The following is a 21,053-nucleotide window of genomic DNA, read 5'->3' as shown; positions in this document are numbered from 1 at the left end:
GAAGATAAGAGACACCAGACCCAACAAGGCAGATAACCTAAAAGCATCTATCAAAGCAATCTGGGCTTCCATTACACCTACACAGTCCCACAGGCTGATGGCCTCTATGCAACGGTGCATCGATGGAGTAATCCAACCAAGTATTGTGTGGATAGAAACGGACATACATTTCAGAAGCCGGACATTTGCGCGTAAAGCATGCTTTTTTTATTGGTCTAATGTGATATTCTAATTTTCCGAGACACTGAATTTTGGGATTTCTTTACCCGTAAGCCGTAATTACATGAAATAAAAGCTTGAAATATCTTACTCAATGTATAATAAATCGCTATGAAATAACCATTTCATTTCAGCATATCACTAGCAAAAAAATATTGCACTTTTATGCAATATTAATTTTATTTCAGATGTACCTGTAGTCGTATACTACACAACGTTCAAACCACTTGCACCCTAGTTGCCACAAACAGCAAAAAGAAGCCATGTGTGGTTTTCCCATCTTTGAATAGATGTTGGCTTATGTCATATCGCTCTGCTATAACTTGGTGTTCTCCAAGGGTCCAAACACTGCTTTTGAGAATTCATCCCCTGATGAAACTCTCATGGAATCATGTGCAATGTTGCACCTTTCATGCTCCCTTTAAGAAACATTGTGCATGCTTTTTATATGTGACTGTGACTGAAAGTTATAGGTTTGATTCCAACGTTCTCCTGTCACAAGTTGATGTGCCCCTTGGCCATGTGCTTAACCCCAAGTTTCTTACGAATCTGCCTAATGGTGCGTAATAGTGCACATTTGGGAGTGCAACTGGGTGGATGTTGCTGTATGTAAAGAATCTAAAGTAATTAGATTGGTTAAAAATGACCAGAAGAGCGCTATATAAATTCAGTCAATTTACCAATTAGCTGCTGGAAGTTATAGATTATGCAGATGACTGCATAAGATTTATTTAAAGTTGAAAGCCAAAACACAGGAACAAAAAAAAATCTTTCTGCTGAGCTCAGAACATTGCCAAGAATTTATTTTTCAAAGCATATATTGCAATTTTAGAACACACTTTTTCGAAACAAAAATGCCCTTTTGAGTTATCCTAAGCCACTGCTATATATCAAACTTTTCATCAGTCCCACTGTCGGGAAAGCTCTCATTTTAATCACAAAATTAGGGCTGGGCAAGTTAACGCGTTAATTTCGCGTTAATTCATTAAACTATTACCGGCGATATTTATTTTATCGCGCATTAACGCATGTTGCTCACATGCTTTCAGTCAGTGTCAGTCAGCAGGCGCGCTGACTGCAGCGCGCTGTCACGGCAGCACTCTCCCGCTCCCCCTCCCCTCTAGTACATGGCTCAGCGGCGCCAGCCAATCAGCACGCAGGCTCAGCCTGGCCCGCCCACTCAGCTCTCACACAAACTTAACACACAAACGGCTGAGAGAGACCGCAGCAGCGAAAAAACATGACCAGGGGAAGTAGCACCGTTTGGCTTTATTTTAATACCGTAAATGAAATCAAGCTGTATGTTTTGTAAAAAGCCGGTTCATTTCAGTGGAAACACAACAAATTTCTCTAAGCACGTGAAAAAACATGAAAACGTCGAGCCCCAGAAACGGAGAGAGGAGACGAAACTTCTGTCATTGCCCCGACAGACCCACAGACGTCTCTGACTGAGGCGTTTCAGTCCTCCAGGGAACATCCAGGTAGATCAGTGGATGGATGGATGGATGGATGGATGGATGGATGGATGGATGGATGGATGGATGTTACTGGAGCCCACACATAACATGTAATTAAGACCTTGAAAGAACCCAGTACATATATTAAAAAGTGTTATTTAAGATAAGATAACATTAGCTAATCCTTTTTTTATCCCACGACGGGGAAATTTATAGGATTAAAGCAACAGGCAGGTGCACACAACACAGACAAAATTACATAAGGATTGAAATATATAAGAGGTGGATTAGCGAAAAAACACTGAACATATTATTATTATTATTATTATTATTATTATTATTATTATTATTATTTAATTGTAATAATAAAATAAAAACCACAAAACCCAAAAGGTCAACAGTTTCATGATACATCAAGCTTAGGGACTGGCTAATATACAGCAGGTCAAAAAAGGCCATATTTTGGCTGCAGTGCTTGCTGTTCTCTTATGAAGAAAAGATCAACTAGTGCACTAAATTCAATAGATGGGTTGAAAATATCCAGTATAAAATAAGTGCTACAAATGTTACAACACTTTTGTTCATATGGCAACAGAACATTAAAATAAAAGTGCTCTTTACACTACTTTTGAATTCATTCTTGGAGTTTGTAAATACAATGCGATTAATCGCGATTAATCGCGATTAATCAGGGCGATTAATCGCGATTAAATATTTTAATCGTTGCCCAGCCCTACACAAAATAGATTGTTTTGATGACCTTTTTTTATTATAAGGGACCAAGTATATCAAATGGGTACCACAAAGCTCATTTATGAAGCCAATATAAGCAAGCTCCAAGGAGGTAAACACCGGTGGGGAGGACTGATGTCTTTCTGTTGGAAACATTGTTTGCTGCTGGATTAAAAAAAAAAACTGGAATTTTGAATTGAAAGGTAAGAACAACCCAAAGCTGAAGGAAAAGCACACAACATAGTTCCTGCCACGGCTCTGATGAATAGCTTAAGGAGGGAGTTAACAGCCCAACCAATGAGGTGACTGCATGTCATTTCTGAGCTTAAAGTTTACCAGCATTGTTTCTTATCCAAATTAGACATTGGGGGAGAAAATGTTGGACTGTCGATGCTATCAGACTATTTAACTTCCCTGCCAACATGTGTAGCAGTTTATTTATGTTGCTGTGATACAAAACAAATAACTGTAGAAGCACTTGGACAGTGATGTAAATGTACTGTATTTTAACCCTCACAGCAACACAAAGAGTGCTTATGTGGGGAAAAAAATGAGACTTGTGCAACCATTGCATGGCTTGTTAATTCAGATACATCTTTACTTTATGAGCTGAAACTCAAGCTGGAGGCTTTGTTTTCATATTTGTTTGTCTTGGATGGCCCTTGTATAATCTAGCGATGACCAGCTTTGGCATTCCAAACAAAACTACAGGCCATTTCCAGCTTCATTCTTGGCTGCCTTGTGTTTTTCATTTTGCTCCTTTTATTTTTATTTTTTTACATATTTCTCAGTTTGGGACAATTTTGAACAACGGTCACGAGTTACAGGCTTGTACACACGAAAAAAATTATAAAAATTATGATACATCCCCTTGAAACTTCCTAAACTACTCAAACTCATCCAAGCTTTTTCACTCATCAGGTATAGATCATTTCAGAAGCTGTTGTTCTGTGTTTTTTTCTTCTGCCAAAGGCTGTCTCTGTGAAGCAGCTCAGTAGGATGTTCTGAAATCGATAAGTTGTGTAACAAACAGTAATCCGCATGTCCCCCGGCTGAATAAATTACAACATTAATACAGTGGTGCAACATTTGACCTGTGAGCATGACAAATTAACTTACGGTCGTTGCACTGCGTCCCAGTGTAGGAGGTCATGGAGCAATCGCAGGTGTAGTTCTCCCACTGCTGGATGCAGATCCCCATGTTGGCACAGGAGTCCTCCTGACACGTTGTGCTGGGACCTGTGCGAGTCCAACCATAGCCACCAAACACACAGACAAACCCTATGTTTAACAAAAATCATTAAATGACCAGAGGTAGCATAGACTAATGGCATTCATCGCCTTACTCCTGCTGTAAATTGTGTTGTACCTTTGGAACAAGGATGGGCTTAGTATGTTAGATGCTACATTTATTCCTCTCAAACATTGTTTTAATCTGTTAATAAGCAGCAGTTTGCTTGTATGGCTTTCTGGTCTCTTGGAAACCCACAATCTTTACCTTTATCAGATTCCAGGAAGTGCTTGTAACGCTATGTAATGTCTACGAGGCATCCTCCATGTTTCCTGACCTTCACTTACTATTCTGTCTCAGACACACCGGTAAATGCCTGATTAAACTCCTCCAATAAGATCACCAACTACCCCCTCTGGTGGTTGTTCTGTGCTACTGTAACATGCATCATCATCATCACTGGTCCGTACGTGGACCAAATCATATCCCAATCTGACCACTCTTTCTGGAAACCCCGGTGTGGTTTGCTGCCACAGCAATGTAAGTTTTTTTTTTACCCAATGAAATAAAAACCTGGAATTTGTCCGTTTTTCATCAGTTGGAAACATGATGGTTGCACCTTAAACACGTTTTCTTTTTCTAAACTGCATGACCTGTCAATAAAGCAGCAGTACCGTGTGTTTCTCCCTATGGAAGCACTGTAAATATGGTTGTGCTCTGTGGTTCACTGATGACTCTGAAGTGGTCAAATCTCAGCTGTCAAGTCGATAATAAATTAAGGCACATTTCCCCACCTTTTATTTAAAAAAGCAATCTGGCCAACGTTTGATTACACTAAAGTCCAAAATACTTAGAGGTATAGTTGAATCACTCGTATTTTTTCTTCTAAAGCACAAGACTACTATCAAACTGATTATCTATAAGGTTGGAGCAAACATGGAAAAATAGATCAATAACTTCACATCTCCTCCCCCACTTCTTCCTCCTCACTACAGATTTTTTTCCCCTGTGGGTTATAATTCATTGAAATTAAACAGACAAAGAAAAATAATTGAGTATTTATGTTGTCCTTTGAATAATTTAAACTTTGAACTTTTTTTCCCCAGGCTTCAATGTTTCTGTTGAATTTGTGAAAACCTCTATAAACATTCCTGGAAGTTTGTGTTCCCAATTTATTCATTTATTTTCCCCCCAGAAGTAGCAGCCAGCTTAATTGAGTAAATGTGTGAACACTTACCTGGTTCCAGCCTGTTAAAGAAGGATTTCTGATCAGGACTTTAAAATCTGAGCTTGAACAATAGAATTAAGCCTAAAATAAAGGGACTTAGTGTCTGATCTGAATGAGGGATTTCATGTAAGATGTTCAGTGGTTACCAGAGGGACTGCAGGGCCATCTAGTGACGGAAACAGAGTGGTGTCGCGGCTGGGAACTATAACCTTCAACTGTGGGCTTTGACAGATGCCAAAGAACAACAAATCAGCTTCATGTGATGGAAGCTTGAAATGAAAAACAAAAGAAGGTTAAACAGTTAGAATGAGAGCGCCAACATGAAGCAAAACATAAAGCACACAAAAATGATTTATTAAAATGAGATGGACACCCAGCTGTGATCGATGAGATTTTATTTGGAAAAATAAACTAATCAACCGTCACTTTCCCCACAGTAAATACAGTACAATGCATAACATCACACAGAACAGTTCACATTGTTCTTTTGCAGCAACAAACACATCCATTGAGCTCTGAGTTAATGTTAAAAATGTAACATTCAGAGTACTTAATGTCCGACTGATGGCAGGTATAAAAAAACAAAAGAAAAAAAAAAAAAAAACGTCCATGCAAACAAGACGAGTTTGTGGAAGATGGCCCAGGACCTTCAGATGATGTTAAAAAACAACCAAACTGAAAAGAAAAGCACTGAAGGATGGAAACATTTTTATCCACAGTGACGTTTGTTCGCCTGTGCAAAATGTTTCCATGGAGCCTTACATTGATGCCATGGATAAAGCAAGAAGCAGCACAAAACATTCAAACATTGGCAAGTTTTGCTTTGAGAACAATCGGCATAGACTGCAGTCCTGACACACGTTTCATGGCCTAAGCTTAAACTGCACAACCGCATTCGGGATCTTGAAAATAAACCTCTACAGCTGACCGTTTACTTAATCCCAAGCAGCAGCTGTCCTTGGGCAAAAAGAACAACATCGAGGCACAATTTGGTAATCGTGAGGTCAGGCATGTCTGCTGTCGTCTCTATATTGGGAGAATATTCCAAACAATAAACAGCTATCCATCTTCTGAAACAGGAATTTGAAATACATTTTTGGGTTGAATCGAATTAGAAGCTCAATACATCCTCTTTTGTAGTGGCATTTTTTAGCTACAATAACTAGTTGCATAAGTAAGAACACGGTTAAACAAGGGCTTTGTTGAAAAAACAACAACTTTTGATTCAGTTTCCGCTGTTGTCTTTGGCAGGAGTCCTTCACCATGCCAAAACCTGACTGGCAAAATGTCCCCTTGTCTTTCTTATTGTGAGGCTGTTTCATGACCACAGCCTCCGTCAGTGGTGCAACAGATTTCTCTAGTTAGATTAAGTTCTGTTCAGACGTTCAGCCACACTTTCATTTTGCTCTGATGAAGCCCATCTTATGTTGAGTTGGGATCTTTAGTTTTCCAGAAACCTGAAGGTATTGGGTCAAATTTGACTGGTATTACTCAGCATTGGAAAAAGATATCCCAAAAAGAAAACCCTAACCCTAACCCAACATGCTGACACCACTTTTTGTCACTGCAACCAAAGGGCTGCTGTTTACCAACTCTGCTTTTTACTCCTGACAATTGGAGGATGTGCGAGATTAGACAATCTAATACCTTTTTATAAGTTTTAGATTAACACTGCAAAAGGGTTCTAAAAGTAAAATTTCCTTGAAATGAGTGTATTTTTACCTGATTTGACCAGGCAAATAAGACTATTTGCCAATGGAATAAGAGATTTTCACTTATATAAATAAGAACACTTCATTTCCATCTGCAGAATATCTAATCATCTTATTTTAGGGGTAAAAATACTCACTCCATTGGCAAATAGTCTTATTTAGCTACTCAAATCAAGGAAAAATACAAAAATTTCAAGAAAATTGTGCTTACTTTTAGTTCCCTATTTTGCCGTGAACAAATACTATGGAAGAATACTAAACATTTTGAAATGGCCCAGCCAGAGCCTTAAGAATCTGTGGACAAAGTCAAAGCTCATTTCTTATCAGAAACTTCTTTATTGAAATAAATATAATCTGCCAGTGATTTAAATAATTTTGGACTTAACTGTATTTGTAAAAATTATGATTTAAATGTTTTGTTTCCTTTGTTCTGATCTTTGAAAACCTTACTGCAACCTATTGATTTAGCTAAAGGATGTAGTTGAGCAAAATAAAGAAAATCCAGCCATGACTTATGCTTTGCTTCAGCTTCTTCAGATAAATTAGAAATGATAGCAGGTGTAAAATCATGAAGAATTAATGCTAAAACTGATCAAAAGGTTATTTGACAGGGTATTTATTAGGCATCTCATGTTATACAACCAGCTTATTGGTGCTGTTAGATTATTATTATTATTATTATTATTATTATTATTATTATTATTATTATTATTATTATTATTATTATGCATTTTTACCTCTAAAACAATAGCTATTTTTTTCAGCCGAACTAAATAAAATATGCGCAGCAACTACATGATGGATTTTTACACCAGAAACAACTGGAACTTCATTAGATTTTCTATTTAGAAAGTAATTCTAAGGCAACTATTTCAAAATTATTGTACCTAAGTGCTTTTATATGATCTGTTAAGCTCTTTATCCAACCATCCATCCATCATCACTATCTGCAGAGTCACAGGGGCTGTTGGCCATCTCCAGCAGTCATTGGGTGAGAGGTGGGGTACAACCTGGACAGGTCGTCAGCATGTCGCAGGACAACGAAGAAACACACAAGACAAACAACCAAGCATGGACACACTCACACCTAAGGGTAATTTAGAGAGACTAATTATCCTCACAGTCATGTCCTTGTCTATGATAGGAATGCTTAGCTGTCTAATCTAAAAATATATACATATATTTGCTTTCAGTCACAATATGGTAAACACATTTTTTCTGTACAAACCTTAAGGCATATAAATAAATATTCATGCATGTCATCCCATGCCAAAGTAGTGTATTTAATAAGCTATAAAATATTTTTTTGCCACCAGCATGTTTTGGAGAGGTCAATCATAGATTTATTTTTTTCCCCCTCTGTGAAGTGAGCCTGTTGATTTACCAAGATTTTTATCAAAACTGGTCATAAATGAAGTGGGATGCCTGTTTAGGCCAGTGGAGCTGACAAATCAGAGCAGACTAACCCTTTCAGAAAGTATGGCCGTGTGAATCGGTCGGCTGAACTAAAGCTAAGCCACAAGAGGAAAACATTTAGACGACAAGCAGAAGCTGTCTTTGTAGATCATTTCAAATTTACTGATTCGTTTTAAGATTTTCTTTTGTGAGCGAAATCCAGTTTCTATTGTTTAAAAAAAACATAGATTTTAGATGATCTTCCTGTTTGAGTCGATCTTTCTTTGCAGAGGAACAGGAGCTGTGAGCCAAACAGGCGGGATTGGTAAGCGGTCAGCCAAGTATGTTACACAATATATACTTCTGAGCAGAGTGTCGGTATACATGTGTGTTTTCACCTCTTTCTGTGTTTGAACCATTTACCATAATCAGAAATCCAATAACGACCGTGCAGTATAGATCTATTCTTATTTTCCTATCTATTAACATTTAACATTTACATCAATGTGGAGAAAAAAAAAACAACATCTTACAAAAGAGTGTTGGTTAAAAAAAAAAACAGCACCAGTGAGTAGTTTTTGTTGCTGAACTGGCAAAACTGTGACTGCGATGGTACAATAGATGAACGGCCAATGTGGCCAATAACATGGTGGTGGGGCAGATGGGGAAGCGTTGGATGTTTGGTAAAGATCTAGCTGTGGGTAAATGAGGCAACGAGCACAGTTACTAGGATGGAGCTACTCCCGTATGGATGCAGACCTGAGGAGCTACTGTTTGCATTGAGCAGGAAGAAAGGACTGCTGGAGCTGGAGTTGGACTTTGGGTTGTAGGAGTCTAAATCAGGCTGAGACCTGAGCGACGGTGTACCTTCACATCCGCGCTCGATCTGGCCGCTGCGGAACAGGGCGTCGTTAAGGAGGTCCGGCAGCCGACCGTTCAGATCCATGGAAGCCAGGCAACCCTGAAAGCCGTCTCTGGAAGCCACCAGTTTGGGTAGGTTTCCATACATGCCTGGACCCAGTCCTGCGATGAACAGATCGCCTGAGGAAGAAAGGGAGCAGAGGGATATTTTCATGTGACGTGTACTTACAGGTTCAGATCGTAAAAAACTATATATGAATGAATTACACCAGTTTTTTTTTTTTGTTGTTTCATCACAGCTTCCGAGGTAAATTTTCCACAATAATTTGACTTTCCTGTCCAAGATAACCTGTTGATGTTCTTGTTGACTTATTTTGATCCATCCACCAATATCTGTCTATCTATATATATATCTATTTCATGGTAGAGATATAAGTATAGCTTAGTTTCCACTTCCTGGCAGAGGCAGTAATCTCAATGACTCCTTGGTTAAATATAAGGGGTTGCATTTTTGTAGTTAAAATAATTATTTTTTGTATGTAAACTGTTGAATTACAGCTACAAGATACATGCAAACATTATAATAAAGAAAATATACAGTAAATATAACAGTTGAAGGTAAAAGTTGTCTGGCCGAATTAATGTTAACAGTTTATGTTACTTTCACTACACTAAAGACACTATTACTAGTAAAGCAAATAATGCATGAATAAACCAATACATCTGCTAAATAATTTCCAATTAATTGATTAGAAAATGTATCAGTTCACACATTTTATATGCACATGTCTGTTTTTATTTTATTTTTATTTATTTTTTTTGGGCGGGGGCAGCGGGTTTATTATTTTTTAATTTTGCACAGCACTTTTTTGTTTTTGTTTTATTTATAAAAAAACTTCGACAGCACTTTGTGCTGCTTTCAGTATGAAGGGTGATATATAAATATATTTTGATTCATTGATTAGTCACATCAAAATTCAAAGGCAGAACATCCAGAGCATGCTTAAGCAATGTTGCCTTAAAGACTTTCCCAAAAAAATGGTTCCGATTTTGTTTTCTCAGCCATATTTCAGATTATGCTTGAAGTTCAAAGCTTATTTTAAAAAATGTGGAACAATCATTTTTAAAACCGCTCAATTTTTTTGCAGTTTCTAGTGCAGGTGGTGTTGGTGGGTATGGGGAAACTGTCCCACCCCTCTAAATGTTAACTAAACCAACTTTTCAACCAATGGAAATGTTGTCAACAACGGCAGAAAACTGTTGCACCATTTCAAGTGTAACTTTTAAAGAAACCTTGCTGTAAAGTTTCCCATGGGGAAATCCACAGACCAAAAACTCCACAATAACCCCAAGACATCAGGTAGATCAGTTCCTGTTTTGTGAAAAATGGATAAAAAAACATATACATTTTAAAAGATTGGAAGGGTCTTATGAATTACTTTAAACATATTTTAAGGGCTATAAGGTCTGTTTGCTTCATTAGTAATGTTAATGCTATAATGCACCATGGACTCTTTTTTTGCATTTGGTTGCAATTCAAAAGCTGTGTTACTAGGTCTCCCAAAATTGGGTTAGGCTTGTCTATTTCTACACTAAAAATGTATATTGTATGCCTACAAACCCTTTGTTTTTTCAAAGTAAAAGTTGAAAGAGAAGATCCACATACATTTAAATAAAAATGCTTTCCTTAACATGGTAAAGTAAAACGCATCTGATTGGAGCCAAAATGAGATAAAATCATGTGACAATTATTCTGGGCCTACCTTTCAGGTCAAGGTTCTTGGCTCCATTGATGGTCTGACTTGTGGCTATTGCATCTACTTTCAGTGTGTGGGTGTTGCTGTTGTCTCGGGTGATAGCCACGTTGTGCCACTGATTGTCATTTAGCGGCCTTTCACTTTTGCCCTTGATGAGGTTGGGCCCATTTCCAAGATCAAACACATAGTGGATGTATCTGGAACAAGAACAACAGTAACTTTGCTTTCAGATACGTTTTAGCTCTGGCCACCGAAGCAAGCCATGGACATTTGTTTTAAAGCTCTTTGAACAAATCTTTGCCAGGCACAAAAAGCAAAAGTGGCCTTCTCGAACGAGCACTTACCCTTTGACCAATTCTACAGCAATAAAGTCATTGCCATCCCCCGAATTGAAGAGGATGAAGCCGTCAGGAGACGTGGTCTTGAACTGGAAGAAGAGGTGCATGGATGTGTAGGCCTGCAGGGTGGCCAGACTCAGGTAGCTGCTTTTCGTCTTGAAGGTAACCGGGTCGGCGATAATGGATCGAACCCCAAAGCGAGCATTGAGTTCACAGTAATCGATGTCACCGTTCTTGCACAAGTCGATGTAGAGCATGCCGTTAAATCTGAGGAAAGGAAGAGAACATGCAGCTAATATGTCTGCCTCAACCATACAGGTTATAATGTCCTTCGGAGTTTAAAAACATGTAGGTTGGTAAGCTATAATAGAACATAGAGCAATGGGGGAAGCATTTTCTTCTCAAAGAACCAAAATGTCAAACAACAGCACTGTGCAAAGGTTTTAAAAGCACCCCGTCGGCCAAACTTAGAGATGTCTTGATCAAGAGTTTCCCAGGTATCTGAGGGTTTTTGGACTTAGGCTGATATATACCCTTCTTCATTCTAGTACTTTTTCATTATTGTCAGAATATTTGTATATTTTTGGGTCTTTATTAAGCTTTATTCTGACTTGGAGATCGTAGCTATTAGCTGTTTCACAGATGATTAACTGAAGGATTATGGATCTCTCAGGCCACGTTTCAGGCCTCTGCTGGATTTTTGTCTTATTTTTAAACAAGACTTTTGAATACTGTTCATCTGCTAAATTACAATTTAAAATACAAATTCAAAGCATAAATTACACTTTAAATTGAAATAATACTCTATGGGCTTATAGCAATCTTTTCCTTTCTCTTAATTTTTTGCTATGCTTGGTTACAACACTATGAGCTTCCTATGGATATGAACCTTTGAGGCTTACCCTGTTGTGCACAGCATCAATGACCACTGGACAAGTGTCAAGTGAGCAGTCTTACCCATAATTATGATTTATAATTCCCACTTGTAATATTGGAACTTTCTGAGAAACAGATTTCTCTGTATGTAACTGACCCATACAAGTTAAACGTTTTGTAATTGATTACTGAAAGAAATTCTCATATTGATGATGTTCAAATTTATTGATATGCATCTGCCTCTAAATGCGGACATTTAAGAAAGATCTCAAATTCTAGATGTCCAAATGATCGATTTAAACTTATTTTTCCTTTGCTCTTCTACGCCAATTTCAATGTACCAATGACTATAAAGTGTACCTAAGGCTCTGGAGGTGACCAATGAAGCTGGATGGGATGGTGGAAACGAAGCGACGCTCGGTCATGATTCCCGTTTCGATGTTGTGGAACTCCAGCCGCGTGTGATCGCCCACCATTTGTCCTGCAGACGGGGAGGGTGCAGGGGATGGGTTGAAAAGAAAGACAAACAAAACGAAAAGAAAAGAGAACTCTGTCTGACACTAACACAAAAGGGCTGATTTAAGGAAAAAAATTACATTAACAGTATTAGAGGAATGTTTCATAGCTAACACACCCCAGCATGGTGAAAACACTGACAAAAGCAACACCGAGAACATTTCCAGTTGATGCAGGATTAAGTACCTTCTGCTACATCATCGTCAACCGTTAGCTTGTAGGTTTTGCCCCGACGCACCACGCGCACTGTATGCCATTCATTATCATTGAGCTTTTGCCCGGCATACAGGGTCTCCGGTCCCTTGCCTGAGAACAATGGTCAGTCACAAAGTTAAGGACAAAGTGAGCCTCAAACCAAACCTTTGTCATCCCACCAGTCAGTCTGGGCACAGGCTTTGAGGGCTGAGCAGAGGCTTGGAAATATTTCCAAGAATGCATCTAATTTATTTGGGGAAACAAAGGTTTGGTTCTGCCAGTGAATTACACAATGGAAAAAAAAAAACGACAAAATAGTTGTCAAATTTGTTCTTATCATACACCAGATTAATGCTGCTGCAAAGGAAAAATGCTTTTACTCATTACATGCTTTTAGAAATATTTCCCTTCAGCTGCATTATAAAACTAATAGAAACACTGATTGAAAAAAAAAAAACACCTTCTTAAATTAATTTGTCAAATATATAAATAATTTCCACACAATTATCTGACATTCATTCATAATGAAGCAGTTATTTTAAATAAACCGGTTTTGTAACCGACTATATGTTGGCTTGGTCTACATAATCTTTTAGGACTGATACTTTGATTTTAGTCTCATGAACTCTAACCAACAGTACAAATCAAAATGAAACAATCAGACTGATATGATTAAATCTGGAAGGACTGCTCAGTTCAACTCTACGGCTCCCACAAAGCTTCTCGCTGTTCCTTCCTTGGCCGTATAGTGTTTCAGACTAAGGGACACTCAGTCACTGTACAACCAAACAAAAAGATTGGTTTTCTTTGCTAGTAATAAGAGCTGGGCTATATCTCAACTGTATATAATAGATTGTTCTTTGTTCCAAATGTGATGTCTAAATTGACAGTTTTTCTGCAGAGCAAGCAGATTATTTACTCGCTGAGCGGCGATAGCTTAGAGACATTGTTGAAAATGTAAACAGCCTAACAGGAGTTCCCCAGTCTTCAGTATAAGATGTCAGATTAATAGAAGGGCAATATGTTTCTAAAGGAAAACAGCTCTGGATCAAAGAGTGCTGATAAGAGATCCTGAAAAAACATGACATTTAACACAAAAGCACCCTGGACAATAGATTTCAGCTCGTCAAAACTGCTTGAGTTAGTGAAAGCTGCAGTTTGGCTGCTATTGGACAAGACGTTGAAGAACTTAATTGTTGTTCTTTGTTGTTTTATGACCTATGTTGCCTTAAAGAAAAAAATATTTAATAAAGTTCACGACCGCATTTTACAATATTTATTATAAATCTAAAAACCATCAACAAATCATGGTTGTTAATAGGGTTCTGCTCAAATTGATCAACACTAAAATAAAGCAGTAATATGTTAGCGTTTGGCTTGTATTTGCAATATATTGTTGCGTCAGCCATTGGGATTTTGTTGTGTTTGGCAGGTTTTTAAGGGGTCCCGAATTTTGACCCTAAAATAAAAGAAAAAAACGTACATTAATCATGAAATAAAACAATACAAACTGGGTACTGCTGACTCCTTCGGCTCCATTCCAGACATATATACGTAGATGCCTTGTTGAGCGGTGAACCCCATGCCGCTGCGACATTGGAAGTGCCACAGTGGAGGGATTTGGAGGTACCTCATTCATGTACTGTGTGTAATTTTACCAACCCATTCCCAGTACAAACCAGATCTATTGGCATTAACTTTCACAGGTAAGAATGAACATATACTTGTGACTGTATTCATTCATTATAACGTCACATAACATATGTGGGCTCCATTGCTTCCCCTTGTTGACTTTTTGGACCCCATGTGCAATGTCGTACTTCCCGTCACGTGGTCTTGTTACGGTAAATACACACAAAACTGCTTTTTTAATTAACAAATAAAGCAGAAACAAAGTGTAAAACAGAAATAAAAAGTCATAAGGCAACAGGGAGCAATTGTTTAATCCGAAAATACTTTGTATGCAACCAGAGAGCGCTACTGGTGTAGAGACTGGCAAAGTCATAGAGCGTGACTAGGCACCTTTAAATCTTTGGGGCTGCTTTCGTCTAGCCCTCCGGCTTCTTCTTTTAGAACAGCCGTTACGTGACTCATAATGTGACGTGTGTTTAAAAGGCTGTTTAAAAGCCTGCCTTTTCAGTCACTGCTCACTAAACTTTGGTCCAAGATTTTGGTGCTGAGCTCTTATGCGCGTTATCATACTGTGATAAGGTGTGAATACAAGGAGCCCAAACAAGCTTCCTCGGCAGGATGATATGAATCACCCTTAGGCATAAGATGATGATGAGCTTGGCTATTCAAGAGCTGCAGCCTCTCCACATTGACAGGAGGCAGCTGATGCATTTCGGGCATCTCAGGATGTCATCCCAGGGAGAGGTTTTAAACATGTTTCACAAGCGTGGCAGGCTCATGACTTACTGGGGAGATTAGCTCCATGCCTGACTTTGGAAAGCAAAGTCTTCCATGGAGAAGGTAGCTGGAGTAAGGTAAAGTGGTCTAGGAATCCCTGCTGAACTGGTCGTCCCTACCAGTCCATCTCAGAAAAGCCAAAGTGGGGAGTCGGTTGAAGGAACCCTAAAAGTTTATGTTAACCAAACCCATACACGTTTCAATGAAATAACAGAACTGCTTCACTCTTAATGAAAACCACATCATTGTGTGGGAAAAACACCAAATGTGTCGTTTGTTGAAAAAATGTTTTTAGGTTTTTACATCTCACTGAGCATAAACATGGTAACAAAACCTAAACTCAATATTTTTATCTCCTTCAAACTGAATTTAGTTTAAACGAGTCTGGATTTAGTTGAATGTGCATTGATTTGTCTACTCGAGTGAATGTATTTTAACCTTTGAGATGCGTATGCAGTTGATGAGTAGAGTCCAATGGTTTGAAATTAAGCAAGAAATACAATGTGAAATGCTGTCAGTCTGGTACTCCTCTTAGATGGACATAAAGAGTTCTCTGGCATGGGTACGGCTGAACTGCAGCCAACTTTGTGGAGTGTTTACCAATGTTTCTTTTCTTTTTTCTAAATCTCCAGAGCTTGTGAACAGTGGCCACTGCAGTTACCTGACTGAAAACACCACTGACTCTTTTCTTCTGGTATATTTAGATTGTAATTGATTTGAAGTAACATGATATCTTGAAAAATCTCTATGGACCCACTATGAGTGAGAGCAGCAAAAGAAAGAGCTCACTGGTGCACCAAGACACTGTGAAAAGCATAAAATTATATTTAAAAAAAACATATGACACCTTAAACTTTCATTAAATCATTAAAACAACACTACTGACTTTTGTTGGTGTTAGAAAAAAATATCTAAAAAAAACCTGTGGATATCTAAACAATACAACATTTTTATTTGGGTTCTAACGCTTAATGTACTGAGGGTTGGTAATTTAATTATATTAGAGAAGATTTGTCATATTCCACATATAATCAGAATTTTTAACAACTGGTACAGTGTGGATGGTACTAAAAATTATTACAGCTAATTTGAATTTGAATTCATTGTAGACAGTATAAAACTAAGATATTTAATGTTTTGTTTTCTTAATTTAATTTGCTAAAACACATGCATATATCTTTATAAAACGGCAACAGCATAGAAGACTGAATCGCTCTAAGCAGAGGATCTCCAGTTTGGAAAGACTGGAAGGGGTTTGCATATTTCACCCTCTACAATGCTAAATATGATTCAACCGCTCAAGGACTCTGGGGGAATTTCATAGAGTAAACCTAAGCTGGAAGGCCATGAGCTCCTATCCCTCAGAAGGTGCTGCATCAAGAACCAACACACATTAAGAGCTGATAGAACCACATTGACAACTGATCACTTACGAGGTCTTCATGCTGTTGCTTGAAGAGTTTCTAACCCTGCTCTCTCAACAGCTTTAGATTTGGGATAACCACTGATCACTTGAGCAATTAGGTGTTAAAGATAAAATGTCAAACTTCTGTTCACACATACATATACATATATATATTTATACATACATATATATACATATATATACATACATATATATATATATATATATATATATATATATATATATATATATATATATATATATATATATATGCTTAAATTTCAAAATGTGCCAATTTATAGCTCTTCCTTGTTTTTCAAAGCTCTTAAATCCATTGTAATGCTTTTATTTTGGACCTCTGCTTTGGGGAGGGCCATTCTGGCTTTCACCATTACTGAGCCCAGCTAGATAAAGATGTAACTTTTGGGTTTCAAAGTTGTTGTTTTTAGTTTGTTTGTTTTTACTTCCAGCAACATTTTGGTAAATTAAAAGATTACTCTAAACCAAAATCTAACACTATTTTTTTTGGCTAGACTTTTCACCAATTGGCATTATAAACTGAATTTGACTGCTCTTTATTTTAACTAGAATTGAATAGAAGTGCCATTTGTTGAGAATTGGTACTATGTAAATATACTGAACTGAAGTTACAGCAGTCTTTTCGGTATATTGTTTTTGAATTAATCCTAAATCTTCTTTTTTTCTGTAAGGATGCTTTTTTTTTTGCAATCAATACTAGTAACCAATATCTTTTCAATTAGCTCTGGCAAGGGGTTGTTCACCATGAAGAATTCATATGCAGATAGTCATTTTGCCTCTTCGGTCAAGCAACAGTCCACCCACTTCCAAGTCAATTTGTCCCCTATTTCAGCCTCAACACTACACTTGTTCCCATCAGGGATTGCTGGGTTGATATTATTAATGTTTAAATGATTATTTTATTATGAAATAAAGTCTGGAATTCGATACAGTGGGTTTTGGATCAGGAGCCACACAGTAATCTGCAGATTTCTACCATATTTGGCTCAGCTGCCAAATATGGTAGAAATCTCTCTGTTTGTTTCTCTGCCAAATTTGCGACAGGTCTTTGCATTCGGAAACTTGTCTGAGAAGGTGGAGGTCAGGTTCTCTAAGTTTACATCAGTGTGATGTGGACTTGCTCAATGAATCATTCGAATCAATCCACTTTGCAATTTAAGTGTTTTGCAATACCCACAATTATTAGGCCAATCGAATTGATTCTCACTGTTGTATGTGCCCACACCACGGACATGGGTGAGGTTTCCCTGATGATGGGAAAGAAAGCGAAGCGGAAGGGAAAATTTCGGTTAATAGCAATTGTTTATTGCTGAAAATTTGTATATCAATGTGCATTTTTCTAATATCAGTCACCCATTTTTTATGCCCTTTTATTTACCATATTGGTTAATTTTGTCTATAATGTATAGGTTTTATTATATGTTATTTTTTATGCATCTAATTTCTCCTGACCACTACATTAGAAATTCTGCCTGATAATTGAACTCTTGGGAACCCTTTCTCAGGGTTTAGCAGCGCTTTGTTGGTTTATGTGTAGGCTGTTGGTTGTGTTCGATTTTTATCTGCTTGCTTTGTCTCAGAATTAAGAATATAAACCCTTCAGAAGTCAACCAAAAGGAACATTTTCCCATCCCAAATGTTTAAACTCAAAACCCAAAACAAACTGAACACCCACATAATAAAGGTTCAAGTAAAGTGGAAGGCAGTGCAGAGCAGATATAAGAAGAAAAGACAACAAGAACAACAAAATGAAACTTGAGTGTAAACTTACTGGAGTTACAGTTTATCCTGATACAGTCTAGATGGGGAAGAATAAATGACAGATGAAATTGCATCCTTCAAGGTTACAGCTGCAGACATCCAAAAACAAGAAGTCCACCCTTCCGGGGACGCACACATGCAGGAGGGTGGCCATTTTATTTCTTTGGATTCTTATCCTTAATTGCATATCCAATTGATCGGAGAAACGTACACACAAGAAGTTAAAGAGTTTGGTTTTCTCATAAAGTTTAGGCTTAACATTTGAGCATTTTCTTTGATGTAAAATGGCCACTTTTGGTACCAGCTACGAGGCTTTTCCAACCCAACGCCAGAGATTAAAGGTTTGCTGCATTCTTTTTGTTTCTGAGCCACAATCATCTTCTTTTTTTTTTTTTTGTAAAGCAGAGGAAAAGCAGGTTGATTAGCTTTTCATGGTAAAGAATAGTGCGAAACGATGCAATGCGAGGCCTGAGCAGCTGCTGCCTGCAGCTGTGAGGACGCCGTGGGTTGGTCACCACGTGGCTGGTGGGTCATGTGTCGTCAACCGCAACAGAAAAGTGGGAGCAAACAGCCTCGATCCAATCAGCACCAGCACCGTGCAGAGGCACCGGATCCCCAGCTGTGAAGTCTGGAGTGCTACTCTGCTTTTATGTTTGGCTCTAAGCTGCATCAGAAGCTCAAACTGGGAATAATTATAATATAAGAAAGAAACTACAGGCTGATACGAGCACTGGGTAAATCTAAGGGGTTTAAGATCTGACAGGGATTAATGTAATCAGTAAAGAAAATGATCTAAATGGGATTTATAGATCGTCTAATGCCTGTTAACACTATCAATCCTAAACGTGCTATAAGTCAGACGTATAAATAAAGATTGTTTTACAAATTTAAAAGAAAAACCTCAATGTTTGGAGGTTCATGGGGTCGCAGCCAGCTGCAGGTTTTGCTGGGCTCTGTTCTCGGGCTGTTCGCCTGACGGGCCGCAGGCTTAAGGCCTTTGAAGGGGTGAATACCATCTTTTGACACAGCATGATGGAAGAATGAAGCCGACAGGAGAATGGAAAGAACAAGACGCAGAGAAAGCACACAGTTCATTAAAGATACTGCTCCTAGCAAACGAGAGAAATGACCTGACGCTAGTGAAGAGTGCAGCAAGAGTTTCTTCTAATTGTCTAACTGATCAACTCCAAAACTGAAATATTCTGGTTGTTTGTGCTGCATGTGTTGCAATATTTATCTTACACATCTTTCTGCTTCCCTTTTCAAAGATGTGCTAAATATTTTTACCACTAGGATAACAGTTGGGTGCAGAAACTGTGTTAATACTCATGCAAACAAGAGAGAAAATGCTAACTATAGCCTGTTGCAAAATTTAAGGTCACTGGAAGAATTGAGAGGATGAGAGAAGAAGAAGAAAAAACAGTGGACTGGAGACGTTACCCCTGGAAGGTAAAAGCATCTCATGGCGAAGATGGAGATGTGGGGGCAGATGGATGACAAAAGAGCTGCTGGTGCTGCTGGTGTTGGGGTTATACGATACCTAAGTTGACTGTGAGTTTGACGCGGCTCCCATCCAACTCAAGCCGCAGTGTGTCGGCCGAGTCCTGGGAGGTGGTGGCCATGAGGAGGCCGTAGGCCCGCTGCGAACGGAAGCGCAGGGAGACGTCTTCGGCCTCGGTGTGCATGACGGTCGGCATCACCACCTTCATGTACATGCTTCCATCATAGGAGAGGATGGAGGCCTCTGTGGGAGAAAGACCGGATGGATGTTAAACAAAAGACATGACCCTGCACATGAACATGTCACCTGTGGCGTTCAACCTACAAAGAACAGCTTTTGTCCCAATCCCTACAAATGTCTGTACTGGATCATAGGTCTAGTCAAAGGAACCTTAGATTTCATGAAGTAGTGTCCTGAGATCTACCTTGTTTTCTTGAATTTTGTCTGAATGTCTGTTGATAAAAGTCCTTTCAACAAATAATCACGTATTGCTCATTTGAAAATTCAAAAAACTTAGACAGAGTCCATACATGACTGTAAATCAGAGTTTATACACATCTTTAATGTCAAAATTTCACACTTTTCCAGTCTAAAAGTTAAATATTTTTTCCTGCAGATTTTGTAGCATTACAAAACATCAATCCTGAAATCTGCTGAATAAATAGTCAGGTCCTAACTGTAGGTCAGACAAATCTTAAAACATTAAAACACAGATGTTGTTTTCCAATTTTCATTGCAGATTAAATCCCAGCTGCTGAACCAGTGTTCATCTTAATTTTCAAGCTTTGTTTAGCATTTTAACTTCACCCAGTTTAAGACGCTGACAGGTCAAGTTCAACACAAATTTATTGTCAAGAGCCCAAAAAGAAGAGAAATTTGCCCTTTTGATTTTTTTTCTTCATAAGTTTGCATTTTGTCTGTAGCTCCAAAAACAGATTGGTAACATGTTAAAATCAAAATGTTTTTTGGCAAATCACAGACAATGAATGACATTTCAAAAAGGTGCAAAATACATCATCAACTGAGCAATATTATACTTTGGTCCTTTGGGGAAAAACGGATGGAATTCGAGACATTGTCCGTACTTATCCATACTTGCTAAATGATAAAATAAAATTTTAACCATTTCAGGACTAGAAACACTGTATAAGCATTAGTGTTTATGGGGTGCGCAAAGGAGCTAATGGTACGGATCGTGCAACCAGTACAGACTGGGTCGTGACAAAACCTTTACTGCTACCGCCTGGTGTTACATCATCTCTTCTGTGGGCCCTGAATCAAAAAAATAGTGGTCTTCCACTTTCAGAACCGGGCGGAAACACCAATTTGTAAAAGCCGCGGCCCTTTTACTCCAGAGAAACTGTCACTCATTGAATTACTTCTTTTGTAGGAAATTACTCTAGAAACAGTATGTATATTTT

The 21,053-nt window shown here is 38.2% G+C and overlaps 1 protein-coding gene across 1 annotated transcript in view; it reads right to left on the bottom strand.

Annotated features, from left to right (window-relative positions):
- nrxn3a (neurexin 3a) overlaps window positions 1-21,053 on the bottom strand; it is a 185,152-nt gene that overhangs the window by 41,865 nt on the left and 122,234 nt on the right. The window contains 8 exon segments of the mRNA XM_036150709.1: window positions 3,528-3,647; window positions 8,842-9,015; window positions 10,599-10,789; window positions 10,937-11,197; window positions 12,167-12,287; window positions 12,509-12,628; window positions 18,142-18,168; window positions 19,672-19,875. Coding sequence (XP_036006602.1) covers window positions 3,528-3,647; window positions 8,842-9,015; window positions 10,599-10,789; window positions 10,937-11,197; window positions 12,167-12,287; window positions 12,509-12,628; window positions 18,142-18,168; window positions 19,672-19,875 — 1,218 coding nt within the window.

This window comes from Fundulus heteroclitus, chromosome 19, assembly GCF_011125445.2.
Source record: "Fundulus heteroclitus isolate FHET01 chromosome 19, MU-UCD_Fhet_4.1, whole genome shotgun sequence".
In the NCBI taxonomy this organism is placed as follows: Eukaryota; Metazoa; Chordata; class Actinopteri; order Cyprinodontiformes; family Fundulidae; genus Fundulus; species Fundulus heteroclitus.
This window is presented reverse-complemented; position numbering and strand designations above follow the sequence as displayed.